Raw genomic sequence first — 16,607 nt, forward strand, 5'->3', positions numbered from 1 at the left:
AAGGCAGTATATATGGTACTTTCCCCATTTATCGTCATAATAACTCTATGAAGTAGATTTAACTAAAAGAAAGTGAAGGGCCCAAGGTCACGCAGTGAGCTTCAAGGCTGAGAGAGGATTTAAAAGTGGGTCTCCAGGAATCCTTGTCCAATACGAGTCCAGCCACTACACTACACAGTGTTTTCACATATTCTCTGAGTTTAATTATACCCCCTAGGTGCAAAATTAACTATAGAAAACATAACACTCTGGGCAGTATCTATCAAAGTGGTTCTATTAGTGCATGACTTCCTTTTGTGCAATGGAACTTGCCTCCATTTTACTCTCCCTGTGCACCTCCCCAGAAATTTCTGCCCCCTGCCCTTGAATCCCCCCCTTGTTCTGCCACTGCCAACTCAGGGGACAGCCAGCGACACTCCTGCAGATGATCCCAGTGATCAAGTTGGGATATAAGGGTTTAGGTGGTCCAAAAGATAATCTGCACCTAAACTGTTCAAAACTTTATAAATGGATACAACAACCTTAAATCTGGTTTGGCGATAGCTGGGCAGCAGTTATGCCACTACATCTCAACTAGCCTAAATTTACCTGAAGAAAACACTCAAAAGGAGTGTAAGCTTCTTACAATAAATATATGCTTCCAAGAGATTGGAGTAGGGTACCCAATTACATTTATTTATGTTTATTGAAAGGTTGTAAAACCGCCTTTCAAAGTGGCACACAGAATAACTGCATAACACAACAATATGTCATTAGATCCTGTCCCCTACTATGTCCGATAAAAAAGAATGTTTTCAAAATGCAGAAAATATTCCAGTCTCAGACACTTAAAATCCTTATGTAATAAAGGGTTTCTTGTATTTTTCTGTGCTGAATTAACTCTTAAAAGTTCACATTTTCCCTTTCTGATGAGCTATTTTAAGCACACACAAACACACAAAAAGAAGGAGGGGGGAAAAACAAACAAGGGGACTCTAATACCCTTCCACATGTTCAAATGGATAAAAGATAAATGCTTATTATTTTTTTTTTTTTAAAAAAAGCTTACAGGAATACCTACAATTACAGTGTCCAGAGGAGTAGCCATATTAGTACACTGAACCAAAAACAAGTCATATGTCAACTTAAGGACTTACAAATTTATTATGATGTAAAATTTCATGGACTACAGTTCCTGCATCTGATGATATGGAATATAGTCCACAGAAGCTAGTGCCAGAAAAAATAATAATCCCTAAAGTACCTGTGTTCCCCATCTCCAATTTTAAATGCTTAACATAAATCAGGAATTGCTGAGTACTCTTCCCCAAAACTTGCTTTCCAACCTGGCAGAGCTCAGCCATAGAACATGCCAATAATAAACTAAAGGTAAAGGTAAAGGGACCCCTGACCATTAGGTCCAGTCGTGGCCAACTCTGGGGTTGCGGCACTCATCTCGCTTCATTGGCTGAGGGAGCCGGTGTACAGCTTCTGGGTCATGTGGCCAGCATGACTAAGCCGCTTCTGGCCAACCAGAGCAGCACACGGAAACGCCGTTTACCTTCCCGCTGGAGCGGTATCTATTTATCTACTTGCACTATGATGTGCTTTCAAACTGCTAGGTTGGCAGGAGCAGGGACCGAGCAACGGGAGCTCACCCCGTCGCGGGGATTTGAACTGCCGACCTTCTGATCAGCAAGTCCTAGGCTCTGTGGTTTAACCCACAGCGCCACTCGCATCCAATAATAAACTAAGGGGTCTCTAAACATGGACATAGCCAGGATTTGTGGGGGGGGGCAGGCATTATGTTGGGGGAGTTAGAACAAAGTTATTTGTGACACTTATTTTATTTTTGGAGGGGGCAGCTGCCCCCCTGCCCCCCCCTGCCTACGCCCATGTCTCTAAGCATATAAGAATCATAGCTGTCAACTTACAGATTTGAAAATAAGGGACCAGCAGCCTCGAAAATAAGGGATCAGCAGCCAAAATAAGGGATTTTCAGAGCACAGGTAAGTTCAATTTCTGAGCCCCTCTGAGCCAAAGGCAGAAAGCCCAGCCAGCAGCCAAACGAAGCCTCAAGCGGTGGTTCCCACAGCGCAGCAACCCGGCAAAGGGAATGCAGCAAGGAAAACCACCGTCACCTCTCCGCTGGGAAGCACTGAGTAAAGGCGAGTGCCCAGGCAACGCGGCCGATTTGATGGGCACAAGGAATGCAAGCCCCACCCCCCAGTCGTTCTTAGACTCCTTATTGGGTGAGCAATGCAGCCAAGCAACACAGTTGGAGCCTCCCTCCTCCCTGGCCGGCAGGGAGGGAGGGAGAGGAGCTGCTTCCTTTTAAACCCGGGAAATTTAAGGGACATCATCAATAAGGGGCAGCAGCGGGACACGGCTCTGGGATAAGGGACTTTCCCGCCAAATAAGGGACAGTTGACAGCTATGATAAGAATACCAGACTTCAAAAGAAGTGTGCATGCACACGAAAGCTCATACCAAGAACTAACTTAGTTGGTCTTTAAGGTGCTACTGGCAGGAAAAAAATTTTTTTGTTTAGACTTCAAAAAGTACACGTAAAAAAAGATCTCCATCACCACACTTGAGTAAGGCTTGTATTCCAATTCTCTCTTCATAATCCCAAGTAGCCTGAGCTAAAAACATCAATCTCTTCACATTTTAAAACAAGCAACTGCTCACAGCAGAACTCTGCAACTGAAGATGGACATTCTTCATGCATTAACAACTCATTACTAACCTTTGCTAATGACTGAGCCTCAGGGCAAGCAAGAGCCTGACAAGAGATAAGAGCTTGTTCTAATGCTGTTGCAATTAACTGGATTTCAGTTACTCTGGAAAGATGAAGGCATTGTTTACAAAACAAAGCACGAGACTTCTGGCAGGAAGCCTTTCTCCATTTTGGGTGGAAGTATTGCAAGCAATTTACACAACCGTGGAAGTTTATGCCACAGGAGTTTGTTTTTTTTAGTCTTTAAGGTGCCACAAGACTCTTTGCTGTTTTTACTGCAAGCTACTCCTCTGGAAATAAGCCACAGATGTAATCTGAAAGCTGATGAAGCCCCACATGCTCCTATTTTTAAGGGGCAGGTTCACATGAGACCATGCTACAAATCGAGGGCTGGAAACTTATCACTTGGGTCATGTAGTACTCCCTTGAACAGATTAATTATCTGGAAATTTGAACCAGATATAAACATCTGAAAATGAACTTATGGTTCCTGAAAAGGCATTTTCTAAAATGTAATTGATAAGGCAGAGGTGGAAAAGGCAGAAGTTGTTTTGAGTTTGTAGGTGAACGGGAGAAGCAGGTTCTGGGTTGCTAATGTTGTTTTGTGACTACTTCTACTTACTTGCAGATGAACTAAGTATCACACACACACCATTAAGTTTCCAGTGCCCAGTGCTTCAAAAAGAAACAAACCTTGTAAAATGCAAAAGTTCTTAGAAAGGGAAAACACAAAATAACATTAAAATATAAATAATATTTACATTTATATATAAGTAATATTTTAATTTTGGGAGGCTTGCTTATTGGTGCATGGTAGCTTGCGCGTTAGTAAAGGGAGTATGATAAACAGGTCTTCTAGATATGGTATTGTAGAATGTGAGTTTGAAGTTGAGCAGGGGTTGCCACCCTATAAGGAAGAGGGGGGACATTTTGAATATTGAGGATGCTGGGGGTTCCAGTCACAAAATAGCTGCATTGGGGGCATGGCATAACACTAAATTAGAGGGAACACAATCATGGTAAAACTTTTCCCTTAACTACAGTATTTCTTTATGAAAAAGGCTTACCTATTGAGTTTTTGCCTATAAAGTGAGGCAACACACATTAAAGGGGAGGTGGGAAACAACAGCTCTTTGGGACCCCAGGGATTTCTACTGCCTGGTGTCTAAACAACTCACATCAATATGAAACCACTGGTAGGGTCAGGAGAAGCTGTGCAAGATCTGGATCATTGTCTGGCTAACATGGTAGACAATGAGGGTGAATGAACTGAACCGGAACTCTGTGAATGTGGAGGCACTATGGGTTGGTGGCTCCCATGTCTGGGAGATTGGCTTGTTCTGGGTGGGATTTCACTCCCTCTGAAATAACAAGTTCAGAGTTTGAGGGTACTCCTTGATCCATCTTTGTCCTTGGAGGCTCAGGTTGCCTCAATGGTTAGAAGTATCTTTTACCAGCAGTATATAAATTGTTATAAACGAACAAACATTTTAACCACCCCAGAAAAAGCCACCCACAAAACATTAACATTTTAGATCACTTTACTATGCAACAAAAAGTTGCAATTTGAATGCTAACTTGCGATTATATACGACAGTACTGTAAAACATTAGTTTCTCTATACCAAGATATAAATTTAATGAGCAATCCTGTTCATGTTTATTCAGAGGAAAGCCTGTGTGTAATGGACAAGACAAACATGCGCAGGATTGCAATCTAAAATGCAGGCATTTTGGCTTAATATTTTATTGTTTTGTCAAGAAAATACATCATAAGTTATCCTAGTTTAATATCAATGTGAGCTATAATATAATACCTGTACCTATGTAAACTAAAACAATGCAGTGTTCTAGACTTAAAGAACACTGAATTACAAATGCATAGCCAAGATTCATTTAGACATCCGTTACTAGGACTACTCTCATCTTGATCACCATTGTAGAGACGATGTAAACTTCAGCTCTACAAAACAAGTGCTTTTGTCTTTAACTTTTAAAAGGGGGAGGAGGTGAAACATATCCAAAGACCTAGAAAGAGATGTGGCTCACAAGAATAGACCAAGCATCCTCTTTCCTCTACTGACCAATCATTTGAGGAACTCAAAAGCAGAGCATACCAGCATGGTTATTCATCAACAATAATAGATCTAACTTCATTAGTTTTTCTGATCACCTTTTGAAGCCATCCCAGTAGATTCAATAATTATGCACTGTGTGGAGTAATCTAAATGGGTAAATGCAAAATTATCCACCTGCTAAGATTTCCAAGTAGGGATCAACCAAGTTTTCCTGAGTATTTTGAAATATGCATTTTCAGTGGAGAATTTCTTTCTACTTAAAAAGTAAACACAAAGTCCTATTTTCAGAGGCCTATGCAGAAAGGCCTAAGATGTAAGCCACAAGGTCCAAGTAAGCTAGCAAATCTTAATGGGGAAGACCATGACCCAAAGGACCTAGTTTTTGGATGTATCTTTTTCACATACAGCTGCCTATAACACAGAGTATGGGAGTTTCAAAAATATCTGTGGTGTGGCACAGAGATCAGCTGTTCAAAGAAAAGTCAAACACTTCCCTGGGCTAGTGCAAGCCTCTTGGGTAATCTTAAAAAGCCTTTGGAACCAAGCCTAGGAAAGGATGCAGACCTTGAGCTTACTTCATAGTAAAAAAGAAGAATGCTTCCTTTTACATATGCAGTTGAAACTCCTCTCCATCCTATCCCTCTGTCATACACATTTTCTATATGAACAGTTGAAAAAGAAGACTATTCATTCATGCAATTCCCATACCTTCAATCTGAAATGAGAATACTCCAGTAACAGCTGCAAAAGGCACCTTGGCTCATTGTGTAGCTCAACACTTAGCAGTTGAAATCATATGTGGGGGTAATATTTATCTTTATATATTAAAACAGGTTTTATGTTTCAGAAGGAAGTCAGAGACTTTTTCATTACAAGCTCATTCACTTGAATCTTAACTGCCCTAATTTGAAAAGAACGGCGTTCATAATCACAGAATGTGGTGTTCCTGTTTCCCAGTCCCTTGCCCTCCTTGAGTTGGGCGACCTGTGGGAATGGTAAAAGGGGCTGCAGATGGAAGGAGGAGTTGGCATAAATTGTTCACTCAGGAGTGCAATTTTGGATGCTAGGCACTGTGAATATATGTCCACATTAAAAATATCATGTCTTAAACTTCCAAGCTAATAACCATTGCTAACATACATTTTTTACATATAAATTTGAAATATTAAATGAATTTACAACCTCTCCAAAGGGAGCCAGGGGCATATATAAATAATACAATTAAATTAAAACAATTTAAAACAGCGCTATAATGTATTGAAGAATGCAGTTAAATCCAGCAGCGTAAAAACTTCAGAAAACTATCAACCAAAGCCTGGATAAATAAGGAAGCATTACATATGGCCCAGATGCAGGTGAAAAGGGAGATTGCCTGTTTTCTGTTAGGGGGGGGGTTATAAAAAACATCAGCAATGTAAAGTATGGGGGAAAGATTTTTGTTCAGCAGCAATCAAATTATACAGACCAGTACATTTTTTGCTGAGTTCTGAGAATTTATTTTTGGCCTTTAGTACAGCCTAAACCAGAGATTGCAGAAAGCTAAAAACTGATGGCTTTGCTTGACTCTCTTACAACACATAGTATTAATTTGAAACTGAAATCATTTTTCAGAAGTCAACAGTGTTTAATGGGGGAGGGCTGGGAAGGATAGTTAGATTCCTAGAGGATATTGGTATAGTCTCTGTGTTGTATGGAGAGTAAGAAACAAAGCAGGGATAATTTAAAAACAAAGAAAAGGGCACAAAAGTGAGAATTTCAGCCTCCAAAGCTACTAGAGAATCTTTAACACTGCACTGCAACATGAGACAGTAAAAAGAATAGTACACCAAAATTCAACAGCTGCCCATCCATCTCGAGAAAAATGTTTCTAAATACCGTTGACTAACTTTTTAGATTTAGTATTTATTGAGGCTGTTGAAAATAAATTGTATATTTAAACTATGGCTTTAATCACTGGTTATTCTCTTTTATGAATGCCAATTATTAACTGTTTGTGGGCTGAAAGAAGTAGTATGATGTTTAGTCCTCAATATCTTTTTGACTACCTTATGTTAAAACTACCATGGTCATCATTGGTAGGAATTTCTCACTTTTTATTTTCTTGATTTTAGCCTTTAGTTGCAATAACAGTTTGTCTTATAGAGTTATTACTGTGCTGACTAATGTCACACTGTACAATTAATTATGCTATAGTTATGCTTCCTGCTCATCCTGCATGCTTCCTAAAGTTCAGCTGTTGCATTAAAAACTGCATCTACTTGGTATTAGTACATCCTGGATTTTTCTATTATTATAAAACAGAGGATATTTAAATATGAATGATTACATGTGATTAACCATTTACTGGGTAATAAACAGTACATGATATTGATGCTCTAAATCAATATGGAAACATTTACATAGCCAAAAATATAATTTACCTAAGCAAATCTTCAGGAATACACACAGAAACCAAGTGGGGGGGGGGGGAATCAGGGGAAAAGAAGTCATCTGATCTGCTAAACCTACAGCACACGACATCATAATTTTGATTCTCTTCTGCCACCTGCACCACAGCAGCATTCGGTGTTTGCGTTTTAAAACCACCATCTGAAACAAGAGTACCCAAAAGAGAACCCAAAACTAAGGACACCAGTCCCAAAAATAAACTAAAACATGCATATATTAATAAAAACGAGCCTTTTAATTTTATATAGGGGTGGATATCCGTGTTAGTTGATAAGACCAGCCTAAAGTATTATATTCGCCGTAGTTTTGTATCCGTAGGCCAAAGGACTTTTTGTTGTTTGCACGTTATTGGGTTTTTTTTTAAGTGTAGCAAGTTGCGTTTGGGTTATCCAGCGACTGACTCAGAGCAGGTGCGTGATTGGCGCCCCCTAACGACGGTACAGTCCTAATTCCGCATCTTCAACCCTCACAAGAGCGTCCTAGACCACCGATAAAAAGACGGGCTTTGCACGAATTAAGTGTGTTTAAAAAAGATGGGACTGGGTTCCTGCTTATTTCCTGAACACTGGCTAAGGCAGCCTGCATTTCACCCCTCCACAAATACGCGAATACACCACACGGCTGATTTTCCTATCCACTCCAGCTGCTACGACACTGGAGCCAGAAGCCTACCCGGATTCCTCCCACAGCGGACCCCACCGACAGCACCGATGTCCATCTTTATTTCTGAAACGCAACCTGTTCAACCAACGCGGAAAATAAAAGGGCCCCCCCCTTCCCTTCTCCTCCCGCCACAGCCGCTTTTTTCTCATTCCATCTTGCGATGGAAGAGCAAAGAAGCCTAATGGGGAGCAGAGAGAGAGAGAGGAAGATACGGGCTGCAGCAGAGAGACGAATAACGCTGCACACGCCACGGTTTCCCAAAAGGAAGAGAGAGAGAGAGAGGCGCCTGGCTGCTCAAGCCATCCAACAGCAGCAGCCCCGCATTTTCTCCGACACCCCCTCCTCCGACACCATCCCCAAAACGCCATTTTCTGACAAAGAATCAAGTTGGGCTCGCCGAGAGCCACATACACACACACAGAGAGAGAGCGCCTCAAAAGTGCAAGGCGGAGGCAAGGCGCGCAACAGGGAATACGCATCAACGCCGCCAACTACCCCGCCCCCGCACTGGGAATTGTCATTATTCTACCTCGGGAGGCAACATCCCCTCCCCACCGACCATCCCAGCGCGCCGCGGGGCGGGGGGGGGGGTAGGGAAGAGGAGGAGGAGAGGGGGCCGAAGGAGAAGTGCCCCGGCGGCACCTACCCACGCCGTATTTTTCCTCCTCCGTCGGGGTCCACATGCTGCCGCCCCCGCCGGGTGCGCTCCTGCAGCCGGCTGCCCCCTGCCAGAGCGGCGGCGGCGGCGCTCCGGAGCCGCGGTGCTCATGGGCGAGCGGAGGCGGCTTCTCCTGGTGTGCCCGGGGACGCTGCTCCGCACAGCCCCCCGGGCACCGCGGCTGGGGCGGCGGCGACGTCTTCCCGTCTTCCCACAGGCCAGGCAGGTGCGCTGGGCGGCTGCAGGCGGAGGAGGGCGAGGAGGAAGGAGAAGCAGCAGAAGCGCCTCTTCCCTGGAGAGGCAGCGGCAGATTCCTCGGCGCAGGGCTCTCTCTCTCTCCCCAGCCGCGCTCTCAGGTCGGCTCTCCTCCGCCTTTAATCCAGGGGGGCCCTTTCCGTTCACCCGGCCTCCCCTTCTGAATAAGGCACCGGCAGTCCCTCCGCCGCCTCCTCAGCTGCCTCCGCCGCCGCCGCTGCTGTTGTTGTCGCCACCGCCGCCGTAGCTGCTGAAGGGCTCGCGCGCCCACCCACTTGCCAGGCGGGCGCATGCGCGGATGCTTTCGGTGCCAGCCTTCCCGCGCGGCCTCGGCCAGCCTCTCCTCAGGTACCTGCTGGCGAGGAGAGGAGCGGGAGGGAGGGCGCGCGAGGGCGCCTTCCCCGAAGAAGCGCTTCTGCCTCGGAGGCACCGACGACGCCACCGTGAGGTAAGCTGGCGGCCGGGTGAACCGTTAAAAATCTATGCCCTCCCTTCACAGACATCATATGCACAAGACTTCGTCTCCTTGTGTACTGTGCAAGCGAGCCAATGGAACACAGATTTGGGGAGGCAGGGGAGGAAAGAGAAATTAATTCAGGACATTTGTTTGTCGTGGCAAATCCTTAGATTGCAAAAGTTGGCGGGGCTTTCCTTTAATGTCACTCTACGTGATAGCAATGCATCTTTTAAACCCTTGTGGGGAAATGCTGCACAGCACAATTACCTGAATTTCCAGGCTGGCCCTAAGAGGAATAAAAGGAAAAGGGTCTCTTCGACAGGGCGGGAAGGGGTGACACGACTTGCCTGAGGTGCTGTGGCAGCACAGGTGCCACTGGCATAGCCAGTGAAAACACCCTCTGTGTGTGATAGAGCGAAACTAACTCACCAACCAATGTCTAGAGAGAAACTGGGCACTCACAGTGGACTGCCACTGAACAGAGTGCCATCGCAGCGCTTAGTGTCTGGCATAAGAGCATAGCTGCTGGCATAGCAATGAACAGAGTATGGTTTGGAATAGCAGCATCTGGAATATATGGACAGAACAACAGCAGGCGCAACAAGAAGAGTTCATAATACAGTGTGTGGAATGGGGCTTGGATGAAATGACAAGGTCAGATGTGAAAGAATGGCTAATCTAGAATAAAATTGTGGGAACTGATGAAGAATGCATGAGTAGTATTAAGTGTAATGAAAGCATCTGGAGTGGAACTTCAGTGTGGTTGAGGGAATATGAGGAGCAATGATGGTTTGTAGAGTGACTCATAGGATTTTCAATGGTGCTGCCATGGTAAAGCTTATCTAGAAAACCATTATATTGGAGTTCTGAAATGGAATCCGAACAAAATAGCAGGGTATATATAGTGGACTAACATTTGAATGGTAATTTCCAGTGTGATATGATTGTTGAATGTCAGCGTTTGTAGAGTGGTGATGCCTATGAAATAATGGACATCTTTTTTGGAAGAATGACATCTGGGCTTATAACAACATAATGAAATGTCAGGATCCAGAAGAGGGTGACAATAGAGTGGTAGGCTGTAGATTGGAAGAGCAGGGATATGACTGGATGTAGAATAAGGCAAATGATGACAGGATCTACAGTGGATTAATAAATTATAGTGTAGAAACAGTGTCATCAAGGGTGAAATTCTATGGCACCAAGTGGGATAACAGTGGAATAATAATATCATCTGTAATTGAAATTACAGGCATTCTGTAGTATCCTACCACACAAGAAGAATTGGGGTTCAGGATTCCTTAATCTGGGTTTTTAGATTATGGATTGTGTTTTTCTAATAATAAATGTGTTTTTTTTTAAAAAAAAGTAGTGGCAACATGCTGATATATAATGACATGCCCTCATCTCCAGCTTTCTGATTCCAAAAACTTGCCAAATTGGTCTGCTGGAATATCTACACTGCCTGCCATCCAATCTACACACAGTTATTATGACTGTACATAAAGCTTGACTTTATGAGGAAAATATGCAGTTCTGTAAATCAATAGCCATAGTCATAAATAAAATAAAATATACAGTATTTAAACATCAAATAAACGGGGTCAGGAAGCCTTAATGCCTTGTCACCAAAATGTCTTTGTTCCTGTTACCGCTTCCTACCTTGCCAATACAGCTCTCTCATATAATGCACATTATTTTTCAAGCTCCATACATTGTGCACCATCTAACTAGAAATAAAACCAAAACAGGTGCAGTGGAAGAAGGAACACCTAGAATTTTCCATTGACACTCATAATATATTTTATAAATGCCTGGCACTGAACTGGCCCAGGCCCAGTCAGTAGTCTGTTCCACTAACAGTGGACCTTTAATAGAATAAAACAGCAATAGTAGACTCCTACCCTGTTTTTCAGAGTACTCTAAATGTTGAAGGATGACATCCATTAAGCCTGAGCCTATGAATGCTTTCTTTATCAAAAGTAAGGCCTACTGAGTTCGGTGGAATTTACTCCCTTATAACAGTTCTTCGGATTGCAGCCTTAATCTTTTGGAAGCTGTGTCAAGCTCTAACAGTGATTTCTGAGTGCAGTGCCACCAGCACCAGAGTTATTTTCTCTGCAGATGTGTATGTTTCAGAAACGTAAGGAGTGGCCTAGCAAAGGAGCTAGAGGACCTTTAACTGTGGTCATCAGTCAGACAAGATAAGGCTTGTGGTTTGCATTAATAACTGCACAAATGTGATTAAGGTGGCCAAGTCTGCTGATGATACTAAATTGTTTAGGCTCATTAAAACAAAGAGAGATTGTGAAGAGCTCCAAAAGGACATCTCAAAAATGAGTGAATAGGCAGTAGATAGAATGGCAAATTCAATTCATTGTTAACAAGTGTAAACAATGCATGTCAGGGCAAAAAAATCTGTTTCGCATATACACACATGGGATCTCAAAGGATGGTGATTGACCAGGTATGAGACCTTGGGATCATAATGGATAGCTTGATGAAGATGTTGATCTAGTGTGTGGCAGCTGTGAAAAAAAAGTAAATTCCATGCTAAGGATCATTAGGAAAGGGACTGAAATAAAACTGTTGATATCATAATGCCATTATACACATCTATGGTGAGAGCACATTTGTAATACTGTGTACAGTTCTGGTAATCTCACCTCAAAAAGAATATTGTAGAGTTGGAAAAGGTTCAGAAAAGAGGAACCAAAATGATCAAGGAGATAGAGCAACTCCCCTATGAGGAAAAGTTGCAGCATTTGGAACTTTGTAGAAAGAGGTGACGAGATAGAAGTTTATTTCATTATGTGTGCCATGGAGAAGATAGATAGAGAAAAGTTTATCTCCTTCTCATAACACTAGAACTTGTTGAAATGCTGCATGTTGAAAGATTCAGGGCAGGTAAAAGAAAGTACTTTTTTGCACAGCATAGAGTTAAACTATGGAACTCACTCCCACAGGAGGTAGTGGTGGCCACCAAACTGAATGACTTTAAAAGAAGAATAGACACATGAATTGACGTTAAATCTATCACTGGCTGCTAGCCATGATGACTATGCTCTGCCTCCACAGTCAGAAGTGGTATGCTTCTGAACTAGTTGCTAGAAACAGCAGGAGGTGAGAGTGCTCTTGTTCTCAGCTCTTGCTTGTGGGTTTCCCACGGGTATCTGGTTGACCACTGTGAGAATAGGATGCTAGGTTCATTGGGGCAGGTACCTGATCCAGCAAGGTTCTTCTTACATTAACTTTTTTGTGTGTTATCTATAATTTTTTAGAGCTTTCACATTATTACACTTGTTATGTGGTGTGGTGCCAGTGTGGTGTAGTGGTTAAGAGTGGTGGACTTATAATCTGGCGAACCGGGTTCACTTCCCCGCTCCTCCACATGCAGCTGCTGGGTGACCTTGGGCTAGTCACACTTCTCTAAAGTCTCTCAGCCCCACTCACCTCACAGAGTGTTTGTTGTGGGGGAGGAAGGGAAAGGAGAATGTTAGCGGCTTTGAGACTCCTTCGGGTAGTGATAAAGCGGGATATCAAATCCAAACTCCTCCTCCTCCTCCTCCTCCTCTTCTTCTTCTTCTTCTTCTTCTTCTTCTTCTTCTTCTGGCCTGCTCCTAAGCTCTAGTAAATGCAGTTCTTAAATTATGAGAGAAAGTGTATGGGACTCTTTAGTGAAATCCAAAAGGCCAGACCCCACTCCAACCCTGGCACCCCTGTATTTCAGCCACTGATTAGAGTCAAAGCTTTTGATGAATAATTGGTTTGGGTCTGATCCAAAGATCTTCTATCATTGATCAGTTGTTGAGAGGGGATGTGTGGATCCATTCTTCTGTCCCTGATTATCAACACTTCCAGAGCTGAAAGTGCTGATAGTCAGTTCAGAGCAGCTCTCAAAGTTTGGCATAAAATCACCATCACCATTATCATCTAGTTGCTCTCATCATGGGTCAGATTTGCTGAGAATTTTTACTAGGTCAGCAGCAATATTTTTGGCCTCCTAGTGTGCCATCTTTTAACAGCAACAAAAAATAAATAAAGCCTTGCATACCGAATGAGAATTATAAAGGATGCCAATATCAGAAAAATTGATGGAGATGGAAAAACATAGCATGCTAGTGAAGCAAGGGGAAAGCATTGTTCCTGAGAATGGCTTTCATCCCATACAAAGGTAGGTGTGAAGATGGGCCTCCCATCTGTCCCTGACACAACATAAAGAGGAGTATGAAGTGGATCTCAAAGTTCAGGTAATGTTTATGTAGTTATTGAAATAACATTAAACTGCATAATCCAGATGTTGTGTAAAAGACCACACAGTGGCCTGCTCAGAGGTTAAGTGTGGGCAGCAGGTCAGACAGTAAGACAAATCCTTGAAGCTCCCTGCTAGTTCTTCATGTGCAGACCAATACAGTCAAATAATAACAAACCCACAGCCATTCAGTACTGCTGATGGAAACAAGAAAATCAGAAAAACATGATTTTAGCCAATGCCTGCTGGTTTCAGACTAGCAACCAGCAGGGTTGTTTGTTTGTTTTGCACTGTAGCTTCTGAGCTAACTCATTGTGAATAAAAAAGATGCATGCAAAGTTTATTTAAGCAATGGGAATTTCAGCAGCAGAGTCCATATAGCTTTATTATATTTATAATTATGTAAATGTGCTTAGGATAGACTAAGGCACATAACTGTTTTCACTCACTCCAGATTTTACCACTCTCACACCTTTGGGTGCAATCCAGGGTCTGAGGAAAGTTGGGCAAAGAAATAGGAGTCTGCCCTAAGTATAGAAATAACTAATAGTGGCTAGACACCATTATTCCCTGTGCTTTTTTACTGCTGCTGCTGTTCTCCTAGGTGACTTCAGCATCAACTGAATCACACTGGATGCTTGATAGATCAAAGTGACCTCCAACAAGGACTTGACATCTTCCTTCTCTTTATCCCTGCCAGGGTTGCTATTTGCAACCATGGTGTTAAATCTACATTTGTCAAGATACTCCAACTTGTTGAATAGAACTCCAATAACACCCAGAATAGTTATTGATCCTTGAGCTTACTCAAGAATACAAGGCTATTCATACATAGAGCATTACTCACGAACAGTGTTTTTGTCAATCTTGCTTACGATTTTCTTCCATTTGCAACTAATACCAAATATGAAATAAGCATGTTTGAATTCTATTACAAAACTTCTATTAAACAGTGTTATTTCTCAACTATGCCTGTACTTTCTGAAATATAAAAGCTTTTTTGCAGTATTACATTGGATACAGAGGGCAGAAATAGAATCATCTGGAGGCTGTTTTGCCCATCCCACCCATTAGGCACTCATTTGAGAGCTATTTTGTCCAGAGGCTGATGTGGGGAGGACAGAAGTGGAATCGCCTGGAAAATACATTATTTCAAACATGTAAAATGCAAATAAGAATTGCAATGAGACTTTTTGCTACATTGATCATTAAGCAATATGAATATTAATAAATAAATAATATTTATTAAGGTTTTACAAAAAACAAAGGTTTACAGAATAAAAAGAAAACATAAAAAAGAAAAAAATAAGAAAAAATACCCAAAATACAAAAATACATAGAAAAGAAAAAAGAAAAAAAGTACAAAATACAAAAAACAAATAGATAAGAAAAAATTAAAAACAAATCCATTTTTTGATATCTTTAGGCTCATTTGCTTGTTTCCTTGACCTCCTCACACCTCCCCTTTTTGTATTCCCATTTACATAATCAATTCAGCAAATCCTTACCCTCTTTCCTTTATCTTAACTCTATATCTTAACATATTATAGCTATATTTTTTCATCCATTATCAATCCATTTTTGCATATTCTTATTAACCTTGTTGCTAATGCCACTTAATTTCAATCCAGCATCATTTTAACATTCATTAATTTTACAATATTTCTGCAAATAGTCTTTAAATTTCTTCCAATCTTCTTCCACCAACTCTTCTCCCTGGTCTCGGATTCTGCCAGTCATTTCCGCCAGTTCCATATAGTCCATCACCTTCATCTGCCACTCTTCCAGGGTGGATAAATCTTGTGTCTTCCAATACTTTGCAATAAGTATTCTTGCTGCTGTTGCATACATAAAGAAAGTTCTATCCTTCTTTGGCACCAATTGGCCGACTATGCCCAGGAGAAAGGCCTCTGGTTTCTTCAGGAAGGTATATTTAAATACCTTTTTCATTTCATTATAGATCATCTCCCAGAAAGCCTTAATCTTTGGGCACGTCCACCAAAGGTGAAAGAATGTACCTTCATTTTCTTTACATTTCCAACATTTATTATCGGGCAAATGATAAATTTTTGCAAGCTTGACTGGTGTCATGTACCACCTGTATATCATTTTCATAATATTCTCTCTTAAGGCATTACATGCCGTAAATTTCATACCAGTGGTCCACAACTGTTCCCAGTCAGCAAACATAATGTTATGTCCAACATCTTGTCCCCATTTAATCATAGCAGATTTAACCGTTTCATCCTGCATGTTCCATTTTAACAGCAAGTTATACATTCTTGAAAGTATCTTAGTTTTGGGATCTAACAGTTCTATTTCCAATTTTGATTTTTCCACCTGGAAGCCAATTTTTTTGTCCAAATTATAGGCCTCTCTTATTTGATAATAATGAAGCCAGTCTCGCACTTTATCTTTTAATTTCTCAAAACTCTGCAATTTCAATTTGTCTCCTTCTTGCTCCAAAATTTCCCAATATTTCGGCCACTTGGCCTCCATATTGAGCTTTTTCTGAGCCTTTGCTTCCATCGGTGATAGCCACCTTGGGGTTTTATTTTCAAGTAAGTCTTTATATCTTATCCAGACATTAAACAATGCTTTCCTGACAATATGGTTTTTAAATGCTTTATGTGCTTTAACCTTGTCGTACCACAAATATGCATGCCACAGATGTGGAAAAATTTCAATCCCCTAACTTTGGTATTCTGATACCAGTTGTTAACACCAATCATGAAAATGCTTAACCATGCACTTATTGATTTAACTGGGCTTGTGCATAAAAAGATGGGGTGTGTGTTATAATGTTGGCTTTTAAATTCTCCTTATTACAGAAAAGACCAATTATGCATCCTCTAACAAGTGTTTTATTTTAATGCTAATTCTAGTTTCATCTTTGACCCCTTTATACCAGATAACATATTGATAGATATAGATTAGATACTTTGTTATTTAGATTTAATTAAGTTGCATTTAATAATAATAATAATAATAATAAATTTTATTTATATCCCGCCCTCCCCAGCCGAAGCTGGGCTCAGGGCGGCTAACAACAATAAAACAATACAAAAGTACAACACA

General features: G+C 41.5%; 2 protein-coding genes across 14 annotated transcripts in view; one reads left to right on the plus strand and one right to left on the minus strand.

Moving 5' to 3' along the window:
- Window positions 1–9,088, minus strand: part of DOCK3 (dedicator of cytokinesis 3) — a 139,937-nt gene extending 130,849 nt beyond the window's left edge. For all 13 annotated transcript variants that reach the window (XM_083603191.1, XM_083603197.1, XM_083603196.1 and 10 more), the window contains exon 1: window positions 8,554–9,088. In XM_083603191.1, the coding sequence (XP_083459317.1) occupies window positions 8,554–8,590 (37 nt within the window). In that variant the 5' untranslated portion in view covers window positions 8,591–9,088. The remainder of the gene's footprint in view (window positions 1–8,553) is intronic.
- A 22-nt stretch (window positions 9,089–9,110) lies between these two features.
- Window positions 9,111–16,607, plus strand: part of LOC310757850 (uncharacterized protein) — a gene marked incomplete at its 5' end in the record, with an annotated part of 99,063 nt that continues 91,566 nt past the window's right edge. The window contains one exon of the mRNA XM_083603599.1: window positions 9,111–9,268. Within this exon, the coding sequence (XP_083459725.1) occupies window positions 9,111–9,268 (158 nt within the window). The remainder of the gene's footprint in view (window positions 9,269–16,607) is intronic.

This window comes from Podarcis filfolensis, assembly GCF_964270895.1.
Source record: "Podarcis filfolensis genome assembly, chromosome: 2".
Lineage (NCBI taxonomy): Eukaryota > Metazoa > Chordata > Lepidosauria > Squamata > Lacertidae > Podarcis > Podarcis filfolensis.